We start from the raw sequence: 15,836 nt of genomic DNA on the forward strand, positions 1-15,836 counted from the left end.
CATGTTAAGCATTTATGAAACTTTCGTATCAGCTCACAGCTAGTCACAAAAAACAAATACTGCATACATTTCTGCTGCGTTCAAATGGAGCCGTGTCCACCATGTTTTCCAGAACTTTAGGAGTCAGAATCTTATGAGTTTATGAGTCGTGACGTCTTCGTTTAAGAATACTGTGTTAATGCTTCCGAATATGGCAAGACACATAGAAGTTTGGTTAGCGAGTGCTAAGTGTACTTACAGTATGCAGTTCTCTAATCAGCCGATCCCTCGACAACAGCACGATGCGTCAAATCACGCAGATACAAATCAAGAGCTTCGGTTAATGTTCGCAATGTTCAAACATCAGAATGGGAAAAAATTGTGATCTCAAAGTGTGACTTTCTTTCACTGTGGCATGGGTGTTGGTTTGAGTGTTTCAGAAACTACTGATCTCCTGGGGTTTTCACACACAACAGTCTCTGGAGTTTACACAGAATGGTGCGAAAAACAAAAAACACTGAATGAGTGAGCGACAGTTCTGTGGGTGGAAACGAACGCCTCATTGATAAGAGAGGTCAGGGGAAAATGGACAGATTGGTTCGAGCTTTTTCACCAGGAAGGATATCGTAACTCATATAATCACTCTTTACAACCGCGGTGAGCAGAAAAGCATCTCAGAAAAACACATTGGGTTCCACTCCTGCAGCCAAGAACAGGAATCTTAGAATCAAGAACGAGTTCCTATTAAAGCGGCCGGTGAGTGTATCTCTGTAAACATGGTTAGCAGTTAAACAGAGGCTTTTCTGAGTCATTTTTCAGAAAAAAAAACTCTGAGAGAAATGTTGATATTTCTGCTTTGTTAACCATATAAAGACTTTTTTAAAAAAGTATTTTAAACTACATACAAGCTAGCTCAGCCATTAGCTGCAGAAATGCTTGAGCAAATGAGGAACTTCCTGTTATTCCCACTTAAAAAATTTATATAGGCTATTATTAACAATTTACTTGGTAAAAACGTGCCTACTTTTCATATAAAATTGACTAGCATTCACTTGCGTATTGTTAGCATTTCTTTTTAGTTTTTCACAGAATTAAAACAGTTTAAAGTGACACAGGTCGATGTGCTGGTTCAGGAATAATTTAATCCAGTCCCCTTTCTGAATTGTTAGCGCTGATACCCATCCTCATAGCTGGTATGCATCATCTTGTTTCAATACACTTTATTTCCTAATGCGAGGCGTCCTAGCCATGTGTTAGTCTGTATACAAACCGTTCGCTCAGCAGCCAGTTTGGAAAAGTCACGTGAGGTCATGTATGGATCAGAGGTCGCGACCGCGGAGCCACAGCAAACATGATGGATTGCCCAGATCAGTGGTTTTCAAAGTGGGGGCTGCGGCCCCCTGGGGGGCCACCAGGGGGTGCTAAGGGGGCCTCAGAAAGTTGGAGGGACGATAACAAAAAAATTGCGGAAAAAATATACTTTTTAAAAATAATAATTATTAAATATATTGTAATTAGTTTTTTAATCATTATTATAAAACATAATTATTAATAATAATACATCATATTGAAATGTTGTTTGCCATGCTCATCTCTCCGATTGCCTGTGACGTTGCGGTTTGCTCCTTTATCAAGCTGCTTTGCTCCTCAAGCTAGCGTACTGCTAGCGCAAAATGGACAGGTTTTTGAAGAAGAGACCAAAGGAACAAACCAACAGCCCTGCTGTGGAGGACACTGCTGCGAAAAAAACTAAGAAGTCCTGGCCAACTAAAATCCAAAAATATGAGGCAGCATACATTAAGTATGGCTTTACAGCCATACAGAAAAATGGCCATGATTGCCCGAAATGCGTCCTCTGTCTGGAGACCCTGTCAAACGAGTGCTTAAAACCTTCGAAACTTCAGTGTCACTTGGTACAAAAACATCCGACAGATGCCGAAAAAACAGTAGATTTCTTCAGATGCAAAGAAGAGCATTTGGTCAGGCAATCTGGTGCATTCACCCAGCAAGCTACTGTCCCCGAGCGGGCCCTGAAGGCATCATTTTTAGCCTCGTACCACATTGCTCGTGCTAAAAAACCTCACTCAATTGGAGAAGACTTGATTTTACCAGCCACCAAAGACATTGTCCAAGAATTGCTTGGTGAGGATGCTGCCAAAAAATCGATGCTGTCCCACTCTCTGATAACACCGTGAGCCGACGGATTGGTGGCACGGCTCAAGACGTATCTGCTCAGCTGTTCGAGCAGGTGAGAGCCAGCGAATACTTCGCACTTCAGCTGGATGAGAGCACAGATTTATCCAGTGAGGCCCAACTGCTTGTGTACATCAGATTTATTTCACAGGAAAGATCTGTGGAGGAAATACTATTTTGTAAAGCACGTGAAAGAAGAACTACTGGGAAAGACATTTTTCAAGTTTTGGACGATTACATCGAGTCTAACGGATTGGACTGGACCCGTTGTGTGGGGGTGTGTTCGGACGGAGCCGCGGCGATGACCGGGAAGATCAGTGGAGTGACCGCTCTCATTAAGCAGAAGGCCCCGCATGTAGTGGCCACACACTGCATGCTCCATCGCGAGGCACTGGTCGCAAAAAGGATGGATAATGAGTTGAATCAGGTACTACAGGAGGTTATACAGTTTATTGTTCAGTGCGAAAATATTTGTGTTGAAAACATGTTAGTTAATAATATTCTTATGCTAAACAAATGTAACAATTATTGACTATTGAATAAAAGTAAGAGAAAACATTCTAAAAGTTGATGTTTCTTTACATATTTTGTAGCATTGTCTGTGGGTTTGCAAAGGGGGTCCCCGGCCAGAAGCTAATGCTGTTTGGGGGGCCTTGGCATGGAAAAAAGTTTGGGAACCCCTGGCCCAGATCGAATGAAAACTCCGAAATCAAGACAAAAAAAAAACCACGACGATTTTAAGGAAATATCTGACATTGTCAGAGGCAAAATGTGCCGGAAAAAACACGGCAGACAACACGAATAAATATTACTGCCCAGTTTTCTCGATGGAGGACTGAAAAGGCAAAAACAAATGCGCCATCTGATACCAAGATGCTGCTGGACAAGTGAGTGACAAAACAGTTTGCACTTTATACGAGTTAGAATTGAAATATTCCAAATCTAAACACGCCTGTGAGCTTGAAGGCTCTTGAGCACTCACGTCTGTGTTGGAGGCTGGTTCCGCCATGTTTGTTGTGACCTCACTCATTATAATATTATAATGAGGATAAATTTCGGCCGTTTCCATACCCAAGTGTAAACATTAGCGTGCTGTGTTTTTCCAGCTCATTCTCCTTCACAGGTATGAGGCAGCAGGCAATAGCGTGTGATTCACGTACCCAGGGTTTATTCAAGCTCCACAGGGTACTATTCATCTTTTTAATACACTGACCTGTGTCACTTTAATACATTATTTCCGTGGACACATGTTCATGTAGCCAGTTGCCTCACTTCCAGGTTTTGTTAGTGAAATCATGGCTGCATCGAAACCTCTGACTCTGCAATCAATCCAGGCCTTAAGATTGGAAAGTGAGACAACTGGCTACATGAATGTGTTCATATAAACGTTTATGAGCTTTCTGACATCACACATCTGGCTCACCAAACCCAAAAGTTTGAGTATTTTTGAGAACGGGAAAACTTCTTGTTATTCCAATTTCAAAGCATTCATGCATTGCTGAGTTGGAACTTGAGGAGCTTTCCGAAGGCCCACAATTCACTAACCAAACCTGAATTGGGTGGGAAAATGGGAAAACTTTATCCCAACTTTATCCCAGTCCCAAAGCATTGCAAAGACATTGCAGAGTCTGAAGTTCAAAAGCTTTGTAAAAACCCAGATTTTGCAAACCAGACCCAGAATATTGAAGCATTTGTGCAAATGGTAAACTTTCCCATTATCCCAATTACAAAGCATTCATCCATTGGTAAGTTGGACGTTTTGGAGCTTTCTGACAGCCCAGAGTTTGCTCACCAAACCTGGAAGCTTGAGGATGTGGAAAAATGGGAAAACTTCCAGTTAATCCAATGGTTCATGCATGGCCCACTCGGAAGTTCAAGATCTTTCTGACAGCCCAGATTTTGCAAACCAAACTTTGAAAGTAGCAGAGTTCAGGATAATGCAAAAACCTCTTATGATTCCAATTTCAAAGAATTCATGCACCACACGTTTGGAAGTTTTTAGCTTTCTGACAGCACAGATTTCACTATTCATACCTGGATGCGCGCTAACTGGCTACAAGTAAACATCCGACTGGAAGATGGTAATTATGGTTACTCCCATTTATCGCAATTCAGCTTCTGTACTTCTCAGTTGCCTAGCAACAGCGCTCTCACGAATTGAACCACTTAAGTGCCAAAGGTATGATTTCGAAAGCATGGCTGGATGAGTTCCATCTGAACGCGTCGTTATTGTAATAGAGGATTTCTGCCGGAAACTGAAGACACGTTTTCACCTCACGAAGGTGCTCGTTAAACACAAGATCTACAGGAGTGATGAGCAGTGCTGCTCCTGGAGATTTTACAGTCTCACGCCTCACTTCCTGTCCTGATGAATTAGCACGTGGGAGGTTAGATCTCCAGGAACAGGGCTGTTCGTCCTCACTGACCTGCAACAAGGTAAGTTCGAGAAACAGGACCACAGACGACACATTGCACATGTAGACGGGAAGAAGATCAGACTTTGTTCAAAGGGTGGTGCGCCTTGCTTGTCTTTGTTATATATTTACAACCTGAAGCACTTCAAAAGTCCCATTATACATAATATATAGTGAATATAAATAGATACTGTATATATGGGTAGAAATGTGATTAAAACAAAGCACTGTAGTTTTTGATGACCATGTGAGGGGGGAGTTTCGATCATACACACTCATGCCACAAAGAGGGACAGTATTATTATTATTATTAGTAGTAGTAGTCCAATTCCAAAAAAGTCGGGACGCTGTGTAAAATGTAAGTAAAACCAGAATGCAATGATTTGCAAATCTCATAAACCCATATACTTTCACAATAGAACAAAGACAACATATCAAATGTTTAAACTGAGAAAATGTACCATTTAAAAAAAAAAGATAATTTTGAATTTGATGGCAGCAACACATCTCAAAAAAGTTAGGACAGGGCCATATTTACCACTGTGTAGCATCCTGTCTTCTTTTAACAACAGTCCATATACATTTGATAACGGAGGAGACCAGCTGCTGGAGTTTTGGGAGAGGAATGTTGTCCCATTCTCGCCTGATTCTAGCTGCTCAACAGTCCTGGGTCTTCTTTGTCGTATATTTCGTTTCATGATGCGCTAAATGTTTTGAATTGGTGAAAGGTCTAGACTGCAGGCAGGCCAGTTTAGCACCTGTACTCTTCTACGACGAAGCCATGCTGTTGTAATACTAGATGCAGTATGCGGTTTAGACTTGTCTTGCTGAAATATGCAAAAGGTGTCACCTGGATTGGAGCATATGTTGCTCTCAAACCTGTATATACCTTTCAGCATTGATAGTGCCTTTCTACATGTACACCCTACCCATGTCATGTGCACCAATACACCCCTATACCATCAAGGATGCTGGCTTTTGAATTAAGCCCTGATAACAAGGTGGATGGCCCCCTCCTCTTTAGTCCGGTGCATGTGGCGTCCATGGTTTCCAAAATGAATTTCAAATTTCAATTCGTCTGACCACAGAACAGTTTTCCACTTTGCCGCAGTCCATTTTAAATGAGCTTTGGCTTTATTTACATTTTACACAGCGTCCCAACTGTTTTGAAATTGGAGTTGTAGTAGTCTTTAGAGGAGAGTATTATATAGGACTGATTTGTATGTGTAGGTTTTAATTGTGTAGTAATACTTATGAATAATCTTGCTGTTTCTCCAATCATCATAAATCGCTAAGGTCTAGTCCACACTAACACACGTGAAAACACATCTCTTCATATTCCTTTGCCTTTCCATCCACATTAAAACAACACTTTTTGATCACCGAAATCCATCAAAAACAGATGAACCTGAAAATATTAAACACTTTCTAGTTTTTAATAGAGATTGAAACAGATGCTACAATTGATCAGTAAAGATGTTACGCTGTATACTCAGACACACGTTCATGTAGCCATTTGGTTTGGTTGGTGAAATACGAGCTGTCAGAAAGCTCCTAAACGGCTCTAAACAAGCCCAGAAGTGAGGAAATTGGCTACGGTTTCACTCCAACACGAGATTTCGATCACATCCACGGCAATAACTGTGGCTCTGTTTAACTGTCTATGAAAAAGGTGTTTTGATTTCAATTTTACGAAGTATTGCTTTGTTGGATCATGTGAATGAAAAATAGCCTCAATGAGGCTGTAGCTCTTACCGGCCAAGAGGCTCATAAAATCGTAAATATGATAAGTGGTGCCACCATCTTGACAAGTTTTATGCACACCCACCTGGGGAACACTGTATGTGAGTTTGATTGAAATCCAATCAATCCTGTAGGAGGAGTAGTGATTTTTGTAAATTGTGGATGGATGACGGACGGACGACGCTTATCCGGCCTGGCCTGCGGCCATCAGAGATGGACAAAGTCCCCAACTTCATTGCTTAAGTCAAAGTACAGATCCCGCTGGTCAAATGTTATTCTGATACAAGTGAAAGTTGTCCAGTCAAATTTTTACTTAAAGTACTGAAGTACTTGCTTTTAAAAATACTTAAGTATTAAAAGTACATTTTCTGTCAACGCATCGTTGTATTATTGCCACAATGCTTACAAAACCGAATGCCTCTGAAGGATTTACTGACTAGCTTGTAGAACCTGTAGCACTGAAGCGCCATCTGACATGCTAGCAAACTCTTTTCAAACTCGAAATCATAGTGGGTAGCTAACGTTACTAGAAAAGAAAGATTTCTACATTCTGTTTATTTGGCAAGATTATGCTAAAACACATTTCTGAAAGGACTTCAGATAAGTTAACGTTATCCATGTTAACGTAACTCTGTTTTTACATGCTAACTAACAGTGTCAATGTCAGCTGTGGATAAGGCTACGGCAACTTGGCGGGCAAATCCATAGAAAGTCATTTGACTAACCAGACTGCATAGCTATTGCAACATTATCGCTAGCTCTAAAAGCACAGACAACTTCACTGCAAGCTTTCTCTTGGAATAAAACGTTTATATCCCTCAATATGCTTCCGCAGGTTGGACGGCGAGTTTTTGTACGACGCGATGTGGTTTGTTTTTGGCAAACAAAGCAAACATTTCAAACAAAACGAATCTTTAATCCTTTCAGAAAACTGAAACATGGGTTCTAGGTAAAGCCATGAGTGCGTGCGTTCCCCAGAAGAACCGCCTCCTTCCATTCTACCATCAACTGAGCAATCGTGTTAAATAACGCTGCTGAGAAATCACTGATCTTGATTTTATCCAGTCTATGGACGTGACGTGACCCTATTGATTACTGATAGACTGTCTCAGTGTCGCCTGTGAAAAAAACATCACGTTTTAGGAAAGAAAAGAAAAAAACATCCACTTTCAGAGCTGCTTCATAGTTACGAGGACCTTGATAGAAATGTAGTGGAGCGAAAAGTACGATATTTGCCTTTCAAATGTAGTGAAGTTAAAGTCATAAGTTTCCAACAAAAATAATACTCAAGCAAAGTACAGATACTCAAAAAGTGTAATACTGAAGTAAATGTAGTTCATTACTGTCCACCTCTGGCGGCCAGACGAGCTAAAAACCACCTCGTGTTTTTGTGATTGTTGTTTTTTTCTTTTCCAAATTCAAGTGTTTTCAAGTGGCTTTAGATTTTTTAGTTCAAAATTTCAAGTTGCACTTTAAGTAGGTTAGTGGAAACATGGCCAGTGTCAAAATTCATCAAAATCATGAAATGTACGAGTCTGAAAATGCTGTTTTGGGGTTGACGAGGCGTTTGAAAAAACACCGATATATGATTGTCATGTGATCTCCGCAATTCCACAATGGTGGAACTTAGTGTGTTTTCTGGATTCATTCACTTTCAGTCAGCACTTTATCCTGGTCAGTGGCACGGCAGATCCGGAGCCTATCCCGGGAAAACCAGGCAACCATTTTCACCTCGGGGCAGAGGTTGGAGATAACATGCTTCCTGAGAAACTCCATGCAGAGCTCAGGAGTGAACCCTGGAGCTGTGAGGTGGTAATATTACCCTCTGTTTCCCTGTTTGCTTTATTCAGTATTTGTATGTTTGAGAGCTTTGTATAGTGTCCAAGTGATACTGTGGCTTCCAAAAACAACAACCATATTTTGTGTCAAATAATGAAATGGCAGAAATACTACAAGACGCCCAGTGTTCACAGCATGCTGTTTCTATCATTTTCAGATTTGGGAAAAATTTGGGAAATACAAATATAGCCAAAACTAATCGAGTGTTCTCAGATTTGACTGTGTTAATGCAGACTAGGCCTAAATATCTCACTGCTATTAGGAACTTCTACCAGTTTGACAGGACATAGTGCACTTTAAAACTACATTTAAACTGTTAAACAGGGACACAGCAGAAGTTTGCAGCTGTAGTACCACCGTTCCTCCAGAAGATGGCGCTTGGTACTGCTCTATCACAGGTCTTGTCCGAATCTCTCGATCTCCTCGATGAGGAAGTCGATATCTGACTTGGTAGCAGCGTGATTGGAGATGACCATGCGGAAGAAGTTGACCTTGTCTCCCTGCGGCTGGTAGCCCACCATGGTGGTGCCGCACTCCATCATCATCGCTTTGATCTTTGGCGCCACCTTGATTGGTGATCGGGTAGAAGATGCACGGCGAAAATGTTAGCATGGTTAACATGTGGCTATCTGTGCTGTGTGTGGTGATAGGTGTGTGAGAATAACCTTGTGCAATCGTTCCCTTCTCTCCTCTCCGTCCGGCATGTTCCTCATACTTGGTGGAATGTACCAGAAACACACGTTGGTGTGCTGGGGCTGGAGACAGACACAGAGAATGGATAAAGAGTCAAAGAGAAGGGAAAGGAAAGAAAAGAGGAAGGATGTGCATAGAAAGTGGACAAAAAAGAATAAAAGAAGTGTGAAAAATGGAAAGAAAGAAAGAAAAAGAAAGAAAGTGTTAAAAGTGCAGGAAAAGCAACGGCAAGATATTCAAAAGAGAAAGCAAAAAGCTAATTGTGTGTGTGTGTGTGTGTGTGTGTGAGTGAGAGAGAGAGAGAGAGTGAAAAATAAATAATAGATAGATAGATAGATAGATAGATAGATAGATAGATAGATAGATAGATAGATAGATAGATAAAGAAAGAAAGGGTGTTAAAAGTGCAGGTAAAGCGACAGTGAGATATTAAAAAGAGAAAGCGAAAAGCTAATTTTGTGTGTGTGTGTGTGTGTGTGTGTGTGTGTGTGTGTGTGTGTGTGTGTATAAAAAATTAAAGAAATAAATAGAAAGAAAGAAAGATGGAAAGGGTGTTAAAAGTGCAGGTAAGGTGACAGCAAGATATTAAAAAGAGAAAGTGAAAAGCTAATTGTGTATGTGTGTGTGAAATTCCAATGAAGAAAGAAAGAAAGAAAGAAAGAAAGAAAGAGAGAAAGAAAGAGAGGGTGTTAAAAGTGCAGATAAACAACAGTGAGATATTAGAAAGAGAAAGCCAAAAGCTAATTGTGTGTGTGTGTGAAATACAACCCCGATTCCAAAAAAGTTGGGACAAAGTACAAATTGTAAATTAAAACGGAATGCAATAATTTACAAATCTCAAAAGCTGATATTGTATTCACAATAGAACATAGACAACATATCAAATGTCGAAAGTGAGACATTTTGAAATTTCATGCCAAATATTGGCTCATTTGAAATTTCATGACAGCAACACATCTCAAAAAAGTTGGGACAGGGGCAATAAGAGGCTGGAAAAGTTAAAAGGTACAAAAAAGGAACAGCTGGAGGACCAAATTGCAACTCATTAGGTCAATTGGCAATAGGTCATTAACATGACTGGGTATAAAAAGAGCATCTTGGAGTGGCAGCGGCTCTCAGAAGTAAAGATGGGAAGAGGATCACCAATCCCCCTAATTCTGCGCCGACAAATAGTGGAGCAATATCAGAAAGGAGTTCGACAGTGTAAAATTGCAAAGAGTTTGAACATATCATCTACAGTGCATAATATCATCAAAAGATTCAGAGAATCTGGAAGAATCTCTGTGCGTAAGGGTCAAGGCCGGAAAACCATACTGGGTGCCCGTGATCTTCGGGCCCTTAGACGGCACTGCATCACATACAGGCATGCTTCTGTATTGGAAATCACAAAATGGGCTCAGGAATATTTCCAGAGAACATTATCTGTGAACACAATTCACCGTGCCATCCGCCGTTGCCAGCTAAAACTCTATAGTTCAAAGAAGAAGCCGTATCTAAACATGATCCAGAAACGCATCATTGCATTCCGTTTTTATTTACAATTTGTACTTTGTCCCAACTTTTTTGGAATCGGGGTTGTAGATAGATAGATAGATAGATAGATAGATAGATAGATAGATAGATAGATAGATAGATAGATAGATAGATGGTCTTCTCTGGGCCAAGGCTCATAATGGACTGTGGCAAAGTGGAAAACTGTTCTGTGGTCAGATGAATCAAAATTTGAAGTTCTTTATGGAAATCAGGGACGCCGTGTCATTCGGACTAAAGAGGAGAAGGACGACCCAAGTTGTTATCGGCGCTCAGTTCAGAAGCCTGCATCTCTGATGGTATGGGGTTGCATTAGTGCATGTGGCATGGGCAGCTTACACATCTGGAAAGACACCATCAAGGCTGAAAGGTATATTCAGGTTCTAGAGCAACATATGCTCCCATCCAGACGACATCTCTTTCAGGGAAGACCTTGCATTTTCCAACATGACAATATCAAACCACATACTGCATCAATTACAGCATCATGGCTGTGTAGAAGAAGGGTCTGGGTACTGAACTGGCCAGCCTGCAGTCCAGATCTTTCACCCATAGAAAACATTTGGCGCATCATAAAACGGAAGATACGACAAAAAAGACCTAAGACAGTTGAGCAACTAGAATCCTACATTAGACAAGAATGGGTTAACATTCCTATCCCTAAACTTGAGCAACTTGTCTCCTCAGTCCCCAGATGTTTACAGACTGTTGTAAAGAGAAAAGGGGATGTCTCACAGTGGTAAACATGGCCTTGTCCCAACTGTTTTGGGATGTGTTGTTGTCATGAAATTAAAAATCACCTAATTTTTCTCTTTAAATGATACATTTTCTCAGTTTAAACATTTGATATGTCATCTATGTTCTATTCTGAATAAAATATGGAATTTTGAAACTTCCACATCATTGCATTCCGTTTTTATTTACAATTTGTACTTTGTCCCAACTTTTTTGGAATCGGGGTTGTAAACAGATAGATAGATAGATAGATAGATAGATAGATAGATAGATAGATAGATAGATAGATAGATAGATAGATAGATGGAAAGGATGTTAAAAGTGCAGGTAAGTTGACAGCGAGATATTAAAAAGAGAAATCCAAAAGCTAATTGTGTATGTGTGTGTGTGTGACATTTCAATAAATAAATAAGAAAGAAAGAAAGAAAGAAAGAAAGAAAGAAAGAAAGAAAGAAAGAAAGAATGTCAAAATTGCAGGTAAAGCGACAGCGAGATATTAAAAAGAGAAAGCCAAAAGCTAAGTGTGTGTATGTATATATATATATACATTATATATATATATATATATATATATATATATATATATATATATATATATATATATATATATATATAAATTTAAATAAATACATAAATAGACAGAAAGAAAGAAAGAAAGAAAGAACGAAAGAGAGGGTGTTAAAAGTGCAGATAAACAACAGTGAGATAGTAACGTAGTAATGGCCACTCCGGAGAGTATGGCGAGGTATTGTCTGTGTCGTTCATTCACAGTTAGTTGTTGCAGCTCCTCATATGGCTGAACAAGCTGATTCGCGATTTGCATGTGCGGTCGCAGTTAGGGCAGGTTGTTCCTCCTGGAAGAGTTGGTCTGCTTGGGGCTTGCTGCCTTGCTTTTTGGGCCCGTCTCTTTCGAACAGCATTGTCTATACGTTCGGATTCAAAGGTCTCGACTGTTTTGGCTGTCGCCCGGCGCCAGGAGGAGCGGTCTGAGGTGAGACTTTCAAAGTCATTTGGCTCGACTTTTCCTTTTTTGAGGTATAATTTCAGAGTGTCTTTGTATCTCTTCTTTTGACCTCCCTGAGAGCGAGTTCCCACCTCAAGCTCTCCAAAGAAGATTTGTTTCGGGAGACGTGTGTCATCCATTCTGGCACAGTGCCCTGTCCAGCGTAGCTGGTTCTTCATGACCATGGATTCAATGCTGGTACTATTTGCTTCTTCCAGCACGCTGACATTTGTCCGATAGTCTTTCCAGGAGATCCCAAGAATTCTTCATAGGGAGTGTTGGTGAAATTGCTCCAGGGTTTTGAGGTGTCTGCGATATGTCACCCATGTCTCGCTGCCGTATAAGAGGGTTGGTATGATCACAGCTTTGTACACCATTATTTTCGTGTCAGTTTTGAGGTTACAGTTCTTGAATATGCGTTTCCGAAGTTTTCCGAAAGATGCGCATGCACTCCCAAGTCGGTGAGTAACTTCGTCATCGATGTTTGCTTTAGTGTTGAGAATGCTTCCGAGATAGCAGAAGTGTTCAACAGATTCCAGTGTTTCCCCATCTAGTTGAATATTTGCCACGGGAGCCTGCTTGCCAGGAGCAGGTTGAAACAAAATCTTCATCTTTGTTTTGTTCATTTGGAGGCCAAGCAGCTTATAGGCTGAGTTAAAGAGACTGAGGGTATCCTGTAGGTCCTTTTCCGACATAGCTACAACGGCGCAGTCATCGGCATATTGTAGGTCATTCATTTTTATTTTCTGGACTTTTGTGGTTGCCTTGAGCCGGCTCAGATTGAAAATACTTCCATCAAACCGGTATCTGACTGTGACACCAGCGGGGAGTTGGTCTTTGATGAGAACAATGACTGCGAAGAGGTAGACGTCGAAAAGGGAGGGTGCCAAGACACAACCTTGCTTGACACCGGTCACAATGGGGAAAGCATCCGTTTCCAAGTTATTATACAGCACAGTGGTAGTCATGCCGTCATACAACAATCGCAGCATCTTGAGAAACTTGTCTGGGCAGCCCAGCTGTTTCAGAATTTTCCACAAAGCTTCACGGTTCAGGGAATCGAAAGCTTTGGTCAAGTCAAGGAAGGCCATAAACAGGGGCTGCCGCTGCTCGACGCACTTCTCTTGCAGTTGTCTGGCCGCAAAGATCATGTCAATTGTGCCACGTTCTGGTCGAAAACCACATTGTGATTCTGGAAGAATCGATTTGCTAAGTGGTTGGAAACGAGTGACGAGGACCCTTGCCAAGAACTTGCCGGTGTGACACAGCAGCGCGATGCCACGGTAATTGCCGCAGTCTGATCTGTCCCCTTTTTTGAATAACACAACAATCATCATGTTTATTAGTTCGTTTGGTAGAGCTTCATCCTCCCAAACATGTTGAAGAAACTTTGTCAGTTGAGTGGTTAGGGCAGGCCCCCCAGCTTTATACACTTCAGTAGGGATGCCGTCAGGTCTATAAGCCTTGTTGTTATTCAGGCTCATAATAGCCCGGGCAACTTCTTGGAGACTCGGTGGGGCAGCAAGTTCAGTTCTTTCGGGAAAAAGAGGGATCTGACTTATAGTCTCTGCAGTAACTGTGGTTTTATGATTCAGAAGTTTTTCAAAGTGTTCTTTCCATCTTGCCATGATTGATGCGTTGTCCTTGAGCAGTGAGCCGTCTTCCGCTTTCAGGGGAGCCAGGCCAGTCTTTATTGGTCCATATAACGCCTTTGTGGCCTGAAAGAAACTTCTCATATCGTTACTGTTGGCGAAGCCTTGAATTTGGGAGGCCTTATCAGACCACCATTTATTTTTCATTTCTCTGATGCGTACTTGCACCTTAGCTTTGAGGTCGGAGAATTTCTTGTGTTTAGCGGAATTATCATGATCATCTTGCCAAGATACGAAGGCACGACGTTTCTGGTCCAAGAGCTCTTGGATTTCAGGATCATTTTGATCAAACCAATCTTCATTCACTCGTTTGTGAGTGCCAATTGTTTGGGTACATGTTTCGATAATGGCAGATTTCAGCGAGCTCCAGTGCTCGTGGACACTGCCAGGGTCAACATCGGTAGAGATAAGCTGCTGCAAATTTTCGTTTAAACAAGCCTGAAAATTTTCCTTTTCTAGTGGAATCTTCAGTTTCAGTGTGTTTAACTTCTTCCGTACAGGCCTGGAGGTTTTTCGGAATTTGTTCCTCAGAGCGATATCCATACACGAGCGGACTAGTCTGTGGTCCGTCCAACATTCTTCGGCACCTCACGTCTTTTCTATCCCTTGTTCTGATGATCACATAGTCCAGGAGATGCCAGAGATATTAGAAAGAGAAAGCCAAAAGCTAATTGTGTGTGTGTGTGTTTTAAATAAATAGAAAGAAAGAAAGAAAGAAAGAAAGAAAGAAAGAAAGAAAGAAAGAAAGAAAGAAAGGTGCATGTAAGGTGACAGCGAGATATTAAAAAGAGAACGTGAAAAGGTAATTGTGTGTGCGTGCGCGCGCGTGTGTGAGACATTTAAATAAATAAATAAATAAGAAAGAAAGAAAGAAAGAAAGAAAGAAAGAAAGAAAGAAAGAAAGAAAGAAAGACAGAATGTCAAAATTGCAGGTAAAGCAACAGTGAGATATTAAAAAGAGAAAGCAAAAAGCTAATTGTGTGTGTGTTGTTACCTCCCCTTGGAAGACCATCTGGTAGCCCTCACGATTCTTGATTTTGTTGTAGAGATACTCCGAGATCTCCAGACACCGATCCACATGCTGCTCAAACCCAACTGTACCCTGTACAGAATAAATGATCATCATGGGTTTTCTCTCTCTCTCTCTCTCTCTCTCTCAGATACTCAACGTTGCAGCTGAGAGTCAGATAGTGTACATGGACCGTGATTCATGAACAGAGACAGACTGAAGTGCTGATCTTGGAAGTCGTGAGTATCCGTACCAGGCCAGATGTGACGTTTATTACTTTTTAATAATTTCTTGAAACAATGAAAACAGGAATAAATAAAGAAACATAGCAGCTGTAACCCACCTTGGCCTTCCACATGAGCCAGAATTTGAAGATGTCCACATGTCTGCCACACTGGATGGCTTTATCTCCCGTATCATACGTCACATCGTACTGTTTATCAGGCTGGAACAGGTAACCGGCACACATGGAGTTACAGCCCTGCAGAATTCCCTGAAACACACGAGAGACACATCGCTGCTGTTAAATGTAAAGATATGAGCTTCATTTTGGAGATGGTTTCACTCAGTGTGTTTACATGCACATCAATATTCCACTGTTATTCTGAATATGACAGTCTTCGGAATTTGTTATGGGTCATGTACAGGGCCGGCTCTAGGTCTTTGGCTGCCCTAGGCGAGATTGAGTTTTGGCGCCCCCCCAAGGAAAAAAAACCCTCTAATAACATCTAAATAACACTTTAATCTAATCACTCTATTCTATTACTATTAAACAATGTACGGTGCATGGACAATAAACAAGAAGTCATTTTTATCTTTTTCATTATTGTTATTATTGTTATCATTATTAACATAAAGTGTCACAAAGTAAAATGACCACACAAATTCAATACATATCTCCATATAATGGGCAAAAACTCTTCCGCACCCTGTTCAAAGTGTAGTGCATGGACAATAAACAAGAAATTATTTTTAGTTTCTTTTTTGCTATTAAAAGTTAAGTAATCTCTGAAGAATTAAATTAAATGAATAAAAAATTCTACAAT

At 40.8% G+C, this 15,836-nt stretch overlaps 1 protein-coding gene across 1 annotated transcript in view; it reads right to left on the reverse strand.

Annotated features, from left to right (window-relative positions):
• Positions 1-8,560: 8,560 nt before the first annotated feature.
• The window catches only part of gad1b (glutamate decarboxylase 1b), a 107,653-nt gene continuing 100,377 nt past the window's right edge, over positions 8,561-15,836 (reverse strand). The window contains exons 13-16 of the mRNA XM_060920100.1: positions 15,134-15,283; positions 14,776-14,883; positions 8,834-8,923; positions 8,561-8,734 (exon numbers count right to left, since the gene is read on the reverse strand). Coding sequence (XP_060776083.1) covers positions 8,561-8,734; positions 8,834-8,923; positions 14,776-14,883; positions 15,134-15,283 — 522 coding nt within the window. The remainder of the gene's footprint in view (positions 8,735-8,833; positions 8,924-14,775; positions 14,884-15,133; positions 15,284-15,836) is intronic.

This window comes from Neoarius graeffei, chromosome 4 (genome assembly GCF_027579695.1).
Source record: "Neoarius graeffei isolate fNeoGra1 chromosome 4, fNeoGra1.pri, whole genome shotgun sequence".
Lineage (NCBI taxonomy): Eukaryota > Metazoa > Chordata > Actinopteri > Siluriformes > Ariidae > Neoarius > Neoarius graeffei.